A 15,011-nucleotide genomic window follows, 5' to 3' on the forward strand; every position below is an offset into this window, starting at 1 on the left:
AAAAAAAAAAAAAACCCACAAATTTTACATTTCTACACGGGTTTGTTGGGACACTGAAAATGCAAAGACACCACCGGCACCTGGCACCCCTCCTCCTGCCAGCAGCCCGGCACCACGTCAGTTTATGGAGAACTGGGGGGAACCCGTCGTAAGAAGCTTTGAAGACCCCCCGGACCCCCCAGAGCTGGGAGCTTAGTGTTTGCGCGATGAGCAGCGGGGACCCACGGGAGACGTCCCCCACGGGTGGCCCAGGTCGGATCCGAGCAGCTCGGCTTCACCTCCGAGGTCCACGAGGACACGGCCACATCCAGATCTGGCAGCAGCAGCTCCGAAATGCCGGCAGGGACGCGTCCGCCCGCTCCCGGCGCTACTCCGTCCTGCTCATGGAGCTCCGGCACAGCTCCTGGAGGTCTGCAGAGGCAGCAGACAAGCTCCATTAGCAACCAATTCATCTAAGAAAAACCAGCTATTTCAATCAATTTACAGAATCCAGTCCCTTCCCGCGGTGTCTGCCCCACCGGAGCGACGTTTCACCGGCATCCCACGGCGTACTCACAGCGCACGACGGTGTCTCTGATCTGCCTGAAGCTGTTCTCCTTCAGCGCCATGTAGATGTAGTAAAGGTTTCGCAGCTCCCTGGGATAATCCTTCCGATCCACGTCCTTCAACACCGGGATGGTGCGCCCGTTGGCCATCGGAGCTTCGGCCAACGCCTGGTGCATCTGGTACTTGCACCAAGGATCCCGGAGGAAGCCGGGAGTAATGAGCATCACCCAGCAGTGACTGTTTTGCACGGCGTCACACAGTTCCGTCATCAACGCGCTTCCCGGCATGGCATCCCGTTGCTGGAGGAAGCAACGGAAGCTTTCGGGTTGACTTTCCAGGTAGGACACCAGCTCCTCCACCAGCTCCAGGTCCACCTCGCTGTGGCAGATGCAGACGTCGTAGCTCTTAGTCCACCGGGCACTGCCCGAAGCGTTGATGTCCAACACCGAAACGGGTGACGGGCGGATGGATCTGGCCAAGCTCGTGCCAGGAGAGGAGTCGGAGCTCTCGGCAGAGGATGAGGAAGGTGAGGATGAAGCAGAACAGATGGTGTTGAGGCTGCTCTCCGATGACCTGGGTTTGGGCTTGTGCAGGAGTCGCCTAAACCAGCCTGCAGAGTCAGAGGCTGAGGTTGGGGGGGGCTCAGCACCCCCAAAACCACCCCAGCCATCACTGACACCCGTGGGCACCCCTGCATTTTGGTGGGGAGGAGATGCTGGTGATGGAGGGGACAGAGACAGAGGGTTTATCCCAGACTCACCGGCCATAGCAGGCAGAACGCTGCTCAGCTGCCAATCGCTGGCGTGAAACCTCTCCTGCCAGCAGAAAAAGAGGGATAAAAAAATAAATTGGGAGAGGGGGAACTGCTCTGCGGCAGGTCTCAGCCTCAGCAGCGTTTATTCCAGGGACACGCAGCTCCGGGGTGCTCACCTGCAGCCCCAAAAATCACCCCTGGCAGAGTTTTCTGCATCCCCCTCCCCAAAATTTGCTGGGAAGGAGCGTTTTGACCTCAAGCAGCCCGCCTGCCTGCACTTTTACTGCCTGGTACCAGCTCTCTCCACCAGAGATACACACCTGCAGCAAGCAAGGCCGAGAACCGACGGGCAGGAGACCCCCTCATTCCCAGCAACCAGGGAAGGATCCTGTGGAGGGAAAAAACAGGGATCCGCAGGGACTGACCAGCTGCTGGCAAACCAAAGATGGTTTGTGTGATCCCTGCCCATCCCTCGCCAGCTCACGCCACGTCCAATGCCTCGGCACCGTGCTCCCGGCGCAGTTTGGGATGTAATAGGAAAAAGATTGAGTGTGGCTTGAACGACGAGCGTGGGCAGTGAACAACGAGGGGGGAGAAATTTGGGGGATGCCTACCTGGGATGCAGGAGTCAGGCCCCAGAGCAGGGAAGGGGGATGCATGAGGTTCTAGAAGGAGGATTTTCTGGGATCACCTAGGCGGGAAAGGAGAGGTAGGATACAGCACGTTCACTCTGGAGCCTAATGGGATCCGCAGCAAATGTCAAGGCTGATCCATCCTTACAGCTTCCCCACCTGGGAGCGGTTCCCAACAGAGCAGCCGCAGGGTGCGGGGGGACAACGGCAGCACCCACCAGCTTCCCCAGAGCGGAGGAGCTGCCCCGTCCCTCTGCAGCCCGGCCCCCTGAGACACCCCCCCAAGCTGCCAGCAGCTCCAGGCTCCGCCTGGGCACGCGGAAGCACAGGCAGGGGAAGTCAGCCACAATCCCACGGGTCTGGGAAGCCAGCCGGGCCTCGGGCCTCCCTCCCACATCCGCCACCAGCCAGATGCTGTCACTGGCCGGCTGTCACCACGCCCAGCCCTCCCCGGCACACACCAGCACGCCCGGACCCATTTCCCTCCCTGGTTTTATAACCAGACACAGATGGGTCCATCTCTGCTGCTCCCACTTATTTTATGAGTTAAATTTACCGATTACAGTCACCTTCATCCACTCTTCACCCTCAGCACCCCCAGCAGCCAGGCAGGCACCAATGCCCCGCAGTTCATCCCTGATACCCTGCAGGACTTGGATGGGAGCCTGAGGGAAATGGGCTCCTGGTACTGTTCCCAAGGAATCTAGGGGGGTCTTAAGGGGATTTGTGCCCACCCAACTCCGTGGCAGGCTGTTCGTGGTGCGGGGCTGCCTGGAGGACACGTCCCCCATCTCTTCCATGCCTGGGGATGATGTGGTTAACCTTCGAGGTGGACACCAAACCTTGCGCTCACCAGTGCGACACCACCGTGGCTGAGCTGGCAGCCCAGCATGGCGTGGAGGTGACCTGGGAGGTGTCCCACACCCTCCATGACACCAAGAGGTGGGTGCCTGGCTCCATCCCTCAGGGTACAGGCGATCCAGCCCCAGTGCCGAGTGTCCCTCCCCAGAGTCCTCACCCTGAACCACAGCAAAGCTCCCCTGACCTACATGGGGTAGACCACACACCCAGAGGGAGGTATTTCCCTCGGGGGATAAGCCCCAAGTCCTTTGACTCCCCCAAAAAACACCCCCTTAACCTCAGCACCCCACACTGGGGCCAGATGGGCTACCCCTTCATCAACACCATCACGACCCAGCTGGGGTCTCCCAGGAAGAAGGGCTGAGGGTTGGGAAATGCCCCCCAACACCCACTGGGCTCTTGGGCACCCCATCCCCACACCACCACAGTGTCCCACAGGTCTTTGAGGACACGGACTGGTCCCTCCACACCAGCAACTGGTTGTGGCTGTCAGGCAGCACCTTCTTCCATCAACACTTCAACATCTACTCGCCCATCGCCTTTGGCAAGAAGATGGATCAGGACAGGGCATACGTCCAGTAGGCAGGAAACCCAAAGCCACATGAAACAGCGGGTGGTCTCCCCCCGTGGCTTTGAACCCTCGCCACAGGAAATCCTTCCCCGTCCTCAAGGACTTCTCCACTGAGTACATCTATGAGCCCTGGAAGGTGCTGCGGGCTGTGCAGGCTGCCTGGTGAGCACCCACTAGTCCCGGCCCATCGTGGGGCACAGGGCAGTGAGCGAGAAGAACCCGGGGTGCATGAAGGTAGCCCTCACCCAGAGAGGTAACGAATCCCCCAAGGGACACTGAGCTCCCCCCACGCCCTACTGCCAGCCCCGCTGCGTTCCTCTCCTCCAGGCACCAAGCAGGAGCCACCAGCCAGCCCCTCCATGGCCAAACCCTGAAGGAAGAAGCCCAAGACTAAACAGTGCTGAGCCCCACAGGGACACCAAGGCAGCTGCCAGCCAGGGTCAGGCATCACTTGTCCTATTCTGCTCAACCACTTCCCTTACTTAATCCTTTTCCCTCTCCTGCCCTGGGACCGACAACTTTGCTGCTACCACCACCCTAAAAATCAACTCCTCACCCAGGGATGTGCCCTGAAGGAGGGCAAGGCACCCACATGAGTCAGCCCCACCTGGAAACCCCAGAGCTGCCAGACAGTGCCCCAGCGGCGAATTCAGCCCTGCAAATCCAAGGGGCAACACCCCGCTGCATCAAGCTCCACCCCTGCCTCAGCTATAATATAATCATTATTAAAGGAAGCAGGGGAATTAAGAAAGCGCAGCTTGATTCGCAACACGCCTGACCCACCAGCACCACACTGGAATCCCTGGGCAGCACAAGCGCGGTTCAGCTAGGGTGTCACCGGGCTGGTCATCACGGGGAAGCCTGCGGATCGCTCGATTGCCTGCGGAGAGTATTAGGAAACGGGATGAGGATGAGACAAGCGTGAGGCAAGGTCAAAACCAGCCCCTGAAAGGTGCTCAGGTGAGAGAACAAGGAAAATTTCGCCTCTAAATACACCCACCATCAAGATACTTTATTTATAGTGCCAATGCAAAGCCAGAGAACAGCTTCTTTTTCCTGAAAACCTCTGAACACGCCCAAATTCCTTCGCGCAGAACTCCAGCGGCCAGGCGAGACCGAGCACTGCTCTGACTACCTCACGGGGCTGGAGGTACCCCGGCACGGAGACAAACCCAAGCAGAGAGCCAGCTGAAGGCAAGAACTCCAGGAAGAAAGGCCCCTGAGGGGTAACAGGGCACAGTCACACCCACAAGCCTACAGCAGCTCCCTCAAGCGGGGGGGGGGGGGGGGGGAAGGCCGAGCCCCGGCCCCTCTCACCTCTGCCTGACAGACAGCCGCCACACAAACCGCCGCGCACAGCCCGCAGCTGCCAGGCGCATGCGCACGCCGCCTTTTATATTGCGGGAAACATCGCGAGAACACGGATGAATTCTCGCGCAAGTGCCTCTTCTCCCCCGGTGGAAAAGCGATAGTCCCGCCTCTTTCACTACGAGCCAATAAAGAAGGCGGGGTGGAAGGAGGCGAGCCAATCCTTGCCCGTTTCTCCGCCTGTCGTCACGCTAGGGGGCGGGGCGTGAGGCGCCTGCGCGGGGCGCGGCGTCTGGACGTCTCCTCATGGGAGCGGGCGCGCGCCGCCAGGTGCGTGCGGGGCGGCTGAGGGGCGTTGCCATGGCGACGGCGGGCCGGGGGAGGCGGCCGCCATGAGGGGAACCCTGAGGGCCGCCGTGTGCGGAACGGGCTGGGGGGGGGCTGCCCGGGGGGGCGGCGAGGGGATCGGCGGTGAGCCCGAGGGAACCGGCGGAGGGCGAGGGGGCTGGGGGGGTTGGGGCGGCCGCCTGATGGCGGCGGGGGGGCGTTGGGGCCTAGACTCGCCTCAGCGGCGCTGCTCTGTGTGCTCCCCCGCGCCGTCACCCTCTCGAAAAAAACATTTTCTTGTCTCCGAGAAGGATCCTTGGCCCCCTCCCTGCCTGCTGAAACACCGTGTTCTTGCTTTTCCCTCAGGTTTAGCGTGAGAGGGGGCGAGGAGGGGGCACAGTGGAGAGGAAAGGTAAGGCCTCGAGGCGCCGGGCATCCCTGAAGGTGCAAACTCCTCCCCGGCAGCATGTCCGGCCCGTTTTCCTTTCCAGAAACACTCCTGGAAAGCCAGCTCTTTCTGCAGAGTCTCCTGCTCGAGGGCTGTCCCGCAGCCTCGTTGTTAAATAAAAACCTCTGATGTATTTTTACTTGCATCTGAGAAGGCCGAATCTTGTGTTCGTGACGTCGGCGCGAACAGAAGCAGGGCTTGTTTTCCTTGCGCCGTTATCTCTCAAGCCCATCCCTTTCTAGGACGGTTTTTACGAACCGTGTGGGCCTGCTCCAATTGGGAATCGGCCAGGGACGACTCATTAACGTCCTTTCGGCTTCTTCTAGCGGAAACATAACAGGTTTTAAACTATAACAGAACGTTGGTCTTATCCCAACATCTTAAAGCAGTTTAAAAAGGAGATGTGAACTACCCCACCGGTGGTAGCAATGAATTTGCACTTGCTCCTTTGTATAATTTGAGGGGGCTGTTCCAGAGGAGCCCCCACAGTTTTTGCTTTCCTTAAACTTTAAAGTTCAAGTCTAACGTGCAGGCATAGCTTTACCTTGTGCCTTAGCTGCTGAGTGTGGAGACAACGACAGGGCATCCGCAGTGACTTCCCCATCTCCTTTGAGGATGAGTCGGTGGAGATAAACATCTCATAAATTTTCCAGGGTGGTTCTGCAGGCGGGGGTCTGACGTTGACTGAGCAGTATAGTCGTATTTCCTAGAGTTATGGCAAGGATTTTGTAAATATATACTCTGTATGAGCCTCAGTGTCAACTTGGCGTATGGTTTGTTTAGGCGTTTGGTTTTAGCTGGGATGCGTCTTTGTGTTTCGGGCGTTTTTGCAGCTGGCTGCGTCTTTATATTACTTACAGAATTGTTGTGGTTAGGTTTATTCAGCGTTGGTAACTTGGGCATCGTTTAAAGATGACGGTTCTTTGCCAAAATCTGTACCTCAAGGGCTTTAGGGTACATTAACTGATTTCTTTGGCAAGAAGAGAAGTTTGGAGAACTCTGCAAACCTGTGCAGGGACTCTGTATAAGCACAGAGCCATTAATAAAGGTGATGAGAGACCACGCTGTGACAGGAGAACGGAGCGGTCAAGCCAAGAACCCACAGAGTTTGATGTTTACACTCTCTCCGACTCCCTGTAGTCTAAATAGCTGGAAAGTTCCCGACGTCTCGAGGGGGAAGACCAGCGAGACGCTTCTTATCTTGTAAGTGCCCGTCGCTCCCTCTCCTTCATGGCACCCGCGTTCACGGCATGGCCAGGTACTGCAGGGTCCCCTTGGTGCTTTTTTCCCTGCGGCGGTGGTGCCGCGCTCTGAGGTAATGTTATTTCATTTCGGTTACCTCGACCGTGCCGGTGTGATCTGTCCCTCTGGAGACCAGAGCTTCTCCCTGGGACTAAAATCTAGAGGTTTATGTTTCTTGGCTGAATTAAGAGAATTATTAAGAGAAATAAGCACTTTTTTTAGAGACAGGAGAAGACTAGACATTATTTCTGATGGGGTTTTTTCCTATCTGCATTAAATAAAAATGAAGCTTGAAGTTCATGCTACTAGACAACCATTTCTCAGTAACTGTGATTATACAAGGTGCTTTTACCCAAGTTCAGAATTACTTTTGAAGTGTCTTTCGTGCTTTAGAGGCACCTAAAAATTGAGTCGATGACTATTTCTGCTGTTTAAAGTAATGCGGATGTGTAAGATGAGCTAAATGCGGGCAGGTGTACAAGCAAAACAGGGGAGGGCCCAGGTAGGAGTTTATAAACAGGCTTGATATTTGTGATTAGCAGATAATTGGCAGCCTAAAGCTAATAACGACTTAAATTATGTGCGTAAACTAAGCCGGTTGAGAAAGTGGGGAAGGTTTTACCTTTGGCTGTTAGGTATGCTGCCTCGGGGGGTGTTGATCTGGACAGCAGTGGGAATTCAGCGTGCTGCTTTACACAAACTTCCTTAAATATTCCCGTTAACGAAGGTTACGTGCTTTAGTCCTTAGCTCATCTAAAGTGTCCTTGTACCGTTAATTAAAATCTGGCTGGCTTCGTGGAAGCAGCCTGTTCTTCCAGAAGAATCAGCTAATCCAGAATGATGATTTTACCCTACTGAATAGGAAAAAAAAAAAAAAAGTGTTTTTTTTCCCCTGTGATGTTTTCTATACTGATTGTGCTTCGTTGTATTTGCTCGGGGTCAGTTTGATGTTACGGCCTGACTTTGCATGTCCTCCTGCCTCCCCGAGAGACACCATCTCGGACCGGGTGTTTTTCCGGCTGTTTAACTCCCCAAAACGTTTCACCCCCTGGCCTGATGCTCGCAGGTGTTTGGGAGGCGTGACTCTGCGGAGGTTCGTTGTCAGAGCAGCACTCAATGGCAGGTTGGAAAAACATGATGTTGAAAAAAGCGTGCGGTGGAGGAGGCTCAGGGCTGCGCGAGTGAGGGGCGTGTAAAACCGGGAGGTGTGAGCAGGTGTCAGCCGGAGCCTGGTTCCTCGCTTGCTAAATGCGTTTGAAACTTTTATCCAAAATCTGGGCTCTACAGTGAAGTAAAAGTCTGATTATTTGAGGCAATGGGCAGCATATGCTAAGTGGTGTTTCGGGAGGCTGGTTGTGAAGACCAGCTCCCTGAGGTGTTATAATATATTATTATTACAATGACATTATTATTGTAATGATAATTACAGAGCTTTCAGAAGCAGTCAGAAATGAAAGGCTGGCAAGCATACTGTATCTGACTGTCCATGGGTCGGTGTGCCCCGTTTTCACTATCCACCGTTGAAAGGTGACGGTTACCTAGATCATTAGGACGACTTCTTAAATGATCCCTGCCAACATCTGCAGCACAGCTGAGGTTTCATACCTGTAAGTTTCACCTGTCAGTTCTGCTTTGCTGCCGTGAAGCCATCGCCAGCATCTCATTTGCAGAACAAATGCTCAGATCTCACCGAGGCTGGGAAACCTGTAAAAAAACCCTGTGATTTTGGGCCAGCAGCTCTTGCGTGGCGTTTTCTTTTGGCAAAAGCCTACCAGAATTTTTGCTGGACTTTTTGCGACATTGGCAAGAAAAAACGTATCAGGGTGAACAGTTCTGTCTGCTTTCTTTCCTTTTTAATTTTGGAGAGGGAGGGTGGGAGAGGACCGTGTGCTGGCAGACCTTTTGTATTTTATGTCACTGTTGAAAGAGTTCTCAGATGTATAAATTCTTTTCCGCAGGCTTTAAGGTCACGTCCCACTGCCTGTAGACATGTGGTAGGCTGAATAATCCTCTCATCACCAGAGAATGAAATGCTCTCGGTGGCTTTTTGTAGCCGACAAAAATCTTTTTGTCTTTCTTCCCTCCCGCTGTTTTCCCAAGGCATCGCCTTGGAAAGGGGGGAGCGCCTGCTCCGAGATAACAGGCAAAGACGAAAGGCCAAGGTGAAATGAAGGGTCCGGCACCGGTTTTGTACAAAACAGCCTGATGATTTTATTGAGTTTCGTTGTAAAGGAAGTTAAGGAAGTGGATGAGAGCTGCGGGGCAAAGTTCAGAAACAAAAAAGCACAATTCTTGGCCCGAAGGTGATCTCATAGAGATAACAAAACCCAGTATTTATCCACCCGTGAAAAGCTGGCTCGACAAAAACCTGCAGTCTGTTCCACGTCGTATTGCGTATATGTAGTGACTTTGCTTGTGGTGATTTGTCTACTATAGAAACTGGATGGCTTCTACGGTGAGCCTGGGTAAAGAAACATTGTTGGAAGATGGAATGCCACCTGCAAAAAAGCCCAGGTAAATTTAATTATACTCCAGTGAATTCCTTCTAATAAGAGCTTTTTCCGTAACCTTGCATTGTTCTTTAAAGCGCATGACACTTGGCACCAAGCTCCAGCGCTCGTTTTGATTGCTGACCCAAGAAAAGCGCGCTGTCTCTAGCCGTGCCCTGTTTTCCTGCACTGCGTGGAACAAAGGCCTTAACGCCCAGAATGTACTTTGCTGCTGGTTTTGGGTTTTTGTATTGTTGTTTGTTTTTTTTAAAACCCCTAAGGCAGGATGCATGGTTGCACAGAAAGCTGGGTTTTACTGTACTGTCTCTGTGGTTTTAGCTCGGGTCCTGGCCACGCGTAGGGTCGTGTCAGGTGTGGCGGTCGTGCTTCTTCGCTTCAGTTGGATGCCAGTTCCCAGGAGGACAGGCTCAAATTAGTATGATTTTGCTGCATGTAAAGGCTAAATAATTGCACTCTGGAGACTCCCCGGAGTAATCAGTAGGTTGTTTTACCCGGACCGGAGCATGACGCTAACCTGGGGCATACCCACCCTTCTTTCCATCTACGGTCGGTACCATGGCTGCTGCGCTAGCATGGCCTCCGAAATTAAGGCATCGCCGTCTTTGAACGAGCAGCTAATCCATCTAGGGAGTTGTCTTCCACTAATCTGATTTATTTATGAATTATGGAGGGCTGGAAAATAGTTTCTGTGAGGGAGCCCTGGTCTCAGGGTTGGTCCAGTGACTGTGAAACGAACAGAGAAGAGGCTGGGAGATTAGTTTTTCTTGCTCAGGGTATCAGGGCAGAAACAAGCGTGTTTATCAGTGTGGGAACAGAATGCCTCTTCCAGAGATGTCGCATGGGACGTTAAGACTCAGGTATTTGTTATTATTTTGGATTTCAGTCCCTAGGTTTCTGGTTGTGTTTTTGTACTAGCTCATTAGCATGAATACTAACTCTTTGCGTGTGATGCTTGCAGTCCCAAAATTAAAACCCATATATCGCCACTAACTGTGAAAAGCTCCTTAAGAAAAGGGTTAACTCCTCTGTTTTCATAGGCAGTAATGGAGGGAACGCAAAGCTCTATTTGTGCGGTGTCAGTTTCCTTTCCCCTTCTCGCTAAATATCACGTGTTTGCAGATAAACATTCCTTCCAAATGAGCTGCTGCTCCAATCCTCTGGGAAGCTACGGCCGGTGCCCTGCTTCAGGAAAGCAGCTTGACACCAGGCAAGGAGAAGCACATCTACTTAATATATAATAAACATCAAATTTAAAAGCACCATGCGGGTGTAAAGCTAGGAAAATAAGGAAGAGGGGAGGAGGAGGAAGGAGAATATAGCCCCACAGCTCTTTCGTGAGACACTCTGTGTCATCTGGGCTTCCAAAAGATTGGTCTCAAGCATCCCGCTTACATGGCAGGCGTATCTGGGAAGGGCTTTCTGGATCTCTAGTACAGCAACGTCCAGCTGAGTGGTCTCAGCAAAGAGGGGCTGGGGTGGGAGGTCCTCTCCAGGGCAGAGCTCTGGGAGGAAGCCTTCACTTCCTTCTTTTTGTGCTGGGGTAAAAGGGGCTGCTGTCTTCAGCCCCCCGTTTGGCACCTTGTTTAAACAGGAGCAGTCACGGTTGTGCTCACTCCCTGCGTGGGGGTCCCATGGGTGCTTTGTCTCAGTACGTGAAGGGTATGTATGTGTCTCTATAACCATTGATAATGTATTCCCTCTTGCTCATCACACCTTTTCCGCTGTCTCCAGCCTTTCTGCTAGCTTCCAGGTAGCTATTGTTAACAAAGACCTCCCTTACTCCAGATTTTTAATTGAATTAGTTTTGCTTCAGAAGCATTCCTGGGCAGTGTCGACTTCCCCAGTAATGGACTTGATTGCCAAATATGTTGTAACTACGTACCTTGTCACTGTGGGCGTTTGTGATGCTGATCTGCGGAGCTGCACGCTGTCTTTAAGGAACACCGAGCTGCGCCTCTCACCCTCTGTTTATCAGGGGACCTTAATGGACGCGTTGATTCAAAATTTAGGCAGAAGGTACCTCCCTTGTCCTCGGTCTGCATGTTCCATGACCTGAGGCATCCTTCTGTCTATGTTGGTACCAGCTGTGCTGCTTTCTCCTCTTGCAGGAAGCTGTTGCCAAGCCTCAAAACCAAGAAGCCTCGGGAACTTGTTTTGGTGATCGGGACGGGAATCAGTGCGGCAGTTGCTCCCCAGGTCCCAGCACTGAAGTCTTGGAAAGGGTTAATCCAGGCCCTCCTGGATGCTGCTATTGACTTTGATCTCCTGGAAGACGAAGAGAGCAAACGGTTTCAAAAGTGTCTCCATGAAGACAAGAACTTGGTTCACGTTGCCCATGACCTCATCCAGAAGCTGTCTCCGGTGAGTGTGCTTGTAGCACTGTATATAAATATTCGGTCCCCTGCTCCGAGCATAGGATTTGGCTTTTGGAAATAGCCAACTTTGGTTCTCCAGCCATGCCTCTAGCTCCAACAGTTCCTCTGTCTACAAGGAACCACTAGTGCAGTTACTGTGTCGGGTTCCTGAGATATAACTCTGCCGAGGACACCAGTTTTTGGGGTGTTTCACGCTGAGTACGCTGGGGAGGGAGGACCCACCTCAGTGCAGTAACTGCACTGTCTTTGCCTTGCAAGGACCTGTAGCTTTGCGGAGGTCTTCGAGAAATACGTGGGTAGTTTTTCATCGAGTCGCTCGGCACAAAGCGTTAAAAGAAGCCCGACTCTGATCTTAATCTCTTTCCACTTCTCAGCGCACAAGCAATGTTCGCTCAACCTTTTTCAAAGACTGTTTATACGAGGTGTTTGATGACCTGGAATCTAAAATGGAAGATTCTGGGAAGCAGCTGCTTCAGTCTGTGCTTCACTTAATGGAAAACGGGGCACTTGTGTTAACCACAAACTTTGATAACCTGCTGGAACTGTATGCAGCACACCAGGGGAAGCATCTGGAGTCTCTTGACCTGACTGATGAAAAGAAGGTAAATGTCGATAATATTTTTTTGTCAGGGCTGAGCTGGGACAACGCAGGACAGTAGCAGCTGCAGGATGCACCCTGGCGCCCATGTAAGGGGGTTGTACTATTTGTAGTAATTTAATTGACGTTAGACAAACTCCAAGCAGAGACTCTGACCATTTGGGGCAGTGAGCAGAGGAATGAAGATGAAGGCTTGTTTCTGAAATGCTGTGCTTGCTGGCTGACATCCCTTGCTCAGGAGGAGCCCTTAAGCTTGGTATTTCTTTGATCTCCATCCTTGAACCTTCTGGCTCAGCCTTGCTGAAGTCCCACGAGCTTTGCTTCCACATAAGGCTTGGGTTGATGTTTTTAACCAAGACGGGGAAACTCCAGGCGAGACGCAAAGCTGACCTTTCTATTTTTACAGCGTGCTGCTGAGTCCCTTCTGCGGCAGAGCATTCTCGGGGCTGTAGGCTTCGAGGCTTTCCCCTTACCCCGAGTCCTCTTCCTGAAATGGCTGGGTGGCTCCTGCTGGGTCACTCCGTGTGTTTTCCGGCTTCTTCCGCCATGGTCTTGTATTTGTAGTCGCTCACTTCACGCAAGCTTCCCTCCTTTTACCCCAGGTTTTCGGTCAGGCAGAAAATGAGACTCTCGAAGCCTGAGCTCTTTGCCACTTGCCCGCCTCATCTTTCCACCGTGGGTTTTACTGGTCCACGTGTAGGTGCTGGGCAGTACTTGGTCTCTTTCCATTCTGACTCATTTCTGTGCTCCAGGTTTCCTGCGTGGCCTCTTAATCTATGTGGCCGGAAGTACTTACAGCGTTACAAATAAGCATTCTAATTATTGCAAGCTTTGCAGGAGTAAACCGAGAGCCTCAGAAGTGGCTTTCTGAAATGAAGGTCAGCTGTTGAGCTCCCTCAGATCTTCTCAGGGCCTAGAGGGGCCGAGAAATAAAACTTTGTAGGCTTGAGAAACATGCCGATGTACTATTTACAGCCTTTTCCCCCTTTTTCTGCTGAGCCTGGTGCCTTGATCTGGGGTCTTCCCATCACGTTCACCGTTCGGCTGAAGCGCTGACCCAAAGCAGTGCCGTAGGCTGTAGCTGTGGGCCGTGCCGACATTTCTGGAAGGGTTTCTTTTGCGCAGGTGCTGGAGTGGGCGCAAGAGAAGAGGAAGCTTAGCGTCCTGCATATCCACGGCGTTTACACCAACCCCAGCGGCATAGTGCTCCACCCGGCCGGGTACCAGAACGTGCTGCGCAACACAGAGGTCATGGTGAGGCAGGGGGGCACGCTTTGAGGGTCCCATATGTTATATGTATATACGGTGTATATACATCTCCCGCTTCCCTGGCATGCCCTTATGTTAACCGGGCGTAGACTCGGCTGAGTTTAAAGACTTGAGTTTCACACAGGGTGGTGGGACAGCCCTTAATTTTGTTAAATAGGAGGGATGGATTTTATAGCCCGCTAACCTGCAAAAACATCTCACTGCGCTCGTGTTTAGGCTGGTTGAACGATGACACTCCCGAAGAGTCTCATCAGTGATAAGGCAGATGCTGTCTCTTGTGCCTTGCGAAGATAAAGCTTGCCTTGACTAAGAACGTCTTTCCCTTTTTTAAAGCGAGAGATTCAGAAGCTGTATGAAAATAAGTCATTCCTGTTCTTGGGCTGTGGTTGGACTGTTGATGACACCACGTTTCAGGCCCTGTTTTTAGAGGCTGTGAAGCACAAGTCGGACCTGGAGCACTTCATGCTCGTCCGGAGGGGAGACGTGGATGAGTTTAAGAAGCTCCGTGAGAACATGCTGGACAAAGGGATCAAAGTGATTTCCTATGGAGATGAATATGCAGACCTGCCCGAGTACTTTGAGAGGCTGACGAGTGAGATCGCCACGCGGGGACGAACAGGTATAGCGGTTAAACAGCTCTGTTGCTTCTCATGCATCCAAACGTTATTCTTCACGTGCGGCTGCGGTTGTTTATTCCCTTTGTGGGAAAAGGAAAGGGCATTTCAGTCTTGCCGTTTGGTCTCGCTGACCTTTGCGCACCTCGGCCTGAGCTAATGCTGTACCATACGAGAGTGGGGAAAAGCAGTGAGTTTGCTAGCCCAGAACCTTGCCAGCACATGTTCTGAGGGTAAAACCCAGCCAAAAAAAGCCTGTTGGGTGAAACTACCGCACACGTGCTGCACAGCTTAATGTTTGCTGCTCGTGCAGGGGCTCCCCGTGTCTGCGCAACGCCTCGGGGTTCCTTTCCCACCCGGTGCTTGCTCTCTGCTCTCTCCTAGGCCTGCCTAAGGAGGGACAACAGCTGAACGGCTCTGCTGCTGCCCACACCGAGATCAAAGGTAAGACTCTCCTGAGCCGAGAGAGGCTTCGCCCTTTCGAGCCCCTTTTCCCACTTTGCCTTTACGTTTCCACAGGATGCAGCGCTTGAGCGTCAGCCTCGCCCCAGGAGCTGTGCGGCAGCGGGGGAACTCCTTAGGATGGGCCTAAGCCTGAGCCAGCAGCCCCCAGGCAGGCCTGCGCGGTTTGAGACTGGTCTAGGGGAGGAGGGAAGCGTGCTGCCGTGGGTGGCACAGCAGCTGGGACGCTTCGGGCACAAGCCAGAGGCTGTGGCAGAGCCTCCTCACGCAGACACTGGGAGTTTAACATAGTTAATTCTTTTTATCGAGGCCGCAGCCTCCTCTAATTTCATACTTAGTGCTTTTGTATTCTGTACTTTCAATTAAAAACACAAGACTTGAGCAGTTTTTTTTTTTTTTTTACTTGAAGCTCTAGTTTTCTAGTCCTGTCTTTATACTGTACAGTATTTTGTATGTTGAAGCTTGTATTAAAGGCCTGTTCACTTAACTTTTGG

The 15,011-nt window shown here is 52.8% G+C and overlaps 2 protein-coding genes across 8 annotated transcripts; one reads left to right on the forward strand and one right to left on the reverse strand.

The window, feature by feature from the left end:
- Positions 1-6: 6 nt before the first annotated feature.
- On the reverse strand, positions 7-4,736 carry TIRAP (TIR domain containing adaptor protein). Of its 5 annotated transcripts, none has more exons than XM_075774348.1 (7): positions 4,376-4,736; positions 4,144-4,244; positions 1,915-1,991; positions 1,621-1,688; positions 1,307-1,361; positions 557-1,156; positions 7-452 (listed from the first exon to the last, which is right to left on the reverse strand). In XM_075774348.1, the coding sequence occupies exons 5-7, from the start codon at positions 1,311-1,313 to the stop codon at positions 382-384; spliced, it is 678 nt and encodes a 225-aa protein (XP_075630463.1). In that variant the 5' UTR covers positions 1,314-1,361; positions 1,621-1,688; positions 1,915-1,991; positions 4,144-4,244; positions 4,376-4,736; the 3' UTR covers positions 7-381. The 5 variants fall into 5 exon arrangements, with proteins under 5 accessions (XP_075630463.1, XP_075630466.1, XP_075630465.1 ...); XM_075774351.1 differs by having other exon boundaries at positions 67-411; XM_075774350.1 differs by lacking the exons at positions 4,144-4,244; positions 4,376-4,736 and having other exon boundaries at positions 67-411; positions 1,915-2,268.
- A 183-nt stretch (positions 4,737-4,919) lies between these two features.
- On the forward strand, positions 4,920-15,004 carry FAM118B (family with sequence similarity 118 member B). 3 transcript variants are annotated; one of them, XM_075774688.1, is made up of 9 exons: positions 4,920-5,002; positions 5,366-5,411; positions 9,126-9,203; positions 11,308-11,560; positions 11,949-12,176; positions 13,298-13,426; positions 13,775-14,060; positions 14,440-14,499; positions 14,575-15,004. In XM_075774688.1, the coding sequence occupies exons 3-9, from the start codon at positions 9,133-9,135 to the stop codon at positions 14,586-14,588; spliced, it is 1,041 nt and encodes a 346-aa protein (XP_075630803.1). In that variant the 5' UTR covers positions 4,920-5,002; positions 5,366-5,411; positions 9,126-9,132; the 3' UTR covers positions 14,589-15,004. The 3 variants fall into 3 exon arrangements, with proteins under 3 accessions (XP_075630803.1, XP_075630802.1, XP_075630801.1); XM_075774687.1 differs by lacking the exons at positions 4,920-5,002; positions 5,366-5,411 and adding an exon at positions 5,867-6,650 and having other exon boundaries at positions 13,856-14,060; XM_075774686.1 differs by lacking the exons at positions 4,920-5,002; positions 5,366-5,411 and adding an exon at positions 5,886-6,650.
- The last annotated feature ends 7 nt before the right edge of the window (positions 15,005-15,011 follow it).

The sequence above is a fragment of the Balearica regulorum genome, chromosome 23, assembly GCF_011004875.1.
Source record: "Balearica regulorum gibbericeps isolate bBalReg1 chromosome 23, bBalReg1.pri, whole genome shotgun sequence".
Taxonomy (NCBI): Eukaryota; Metazoa; Chordata; class Aves; order Gruiformes; family Gruidae; genus Balearica; species Balearica regulorum.

What these genes read in the sequence shown, in the direction of transcription:
- TIRAP (XM_075774348.1), bottom strand. An exon ending in CAGAGACACCGTCGTGCGCT is followed by an intron (nt 453 to 556) that starts GTGAGTACGCCG and finishes GGTTTTTCTTAG; the next exon opens with ATGAATTGGTTGCTAATGGA.
- FAM118B (XM_075774686.1), top strand. Translation starts at nt 6,499, where the DNA reads ATGAGAGACCACGCTGTGACAGGAGAACGGAGCGGTCAAGCCAAGAAC. An exon ending in AGCGAGACGCTTCTTATCTT is followed by an intron (nt 6,651 to 9,125) that starts GTAAGTGCCCGT and finishes TGTCTACTATAG; the next exon opens with AAACTGGATGGCTTCTACGG. An exon ending in CGCCACGCGGGGACGAACAG is followed by an intron (nt 14,061 to 14,439) that starts GTATAGCGGTTA and finishes GCTCTCTCCTAG; the next exon opens with GCCTGCCTAAGGAGGGACAA.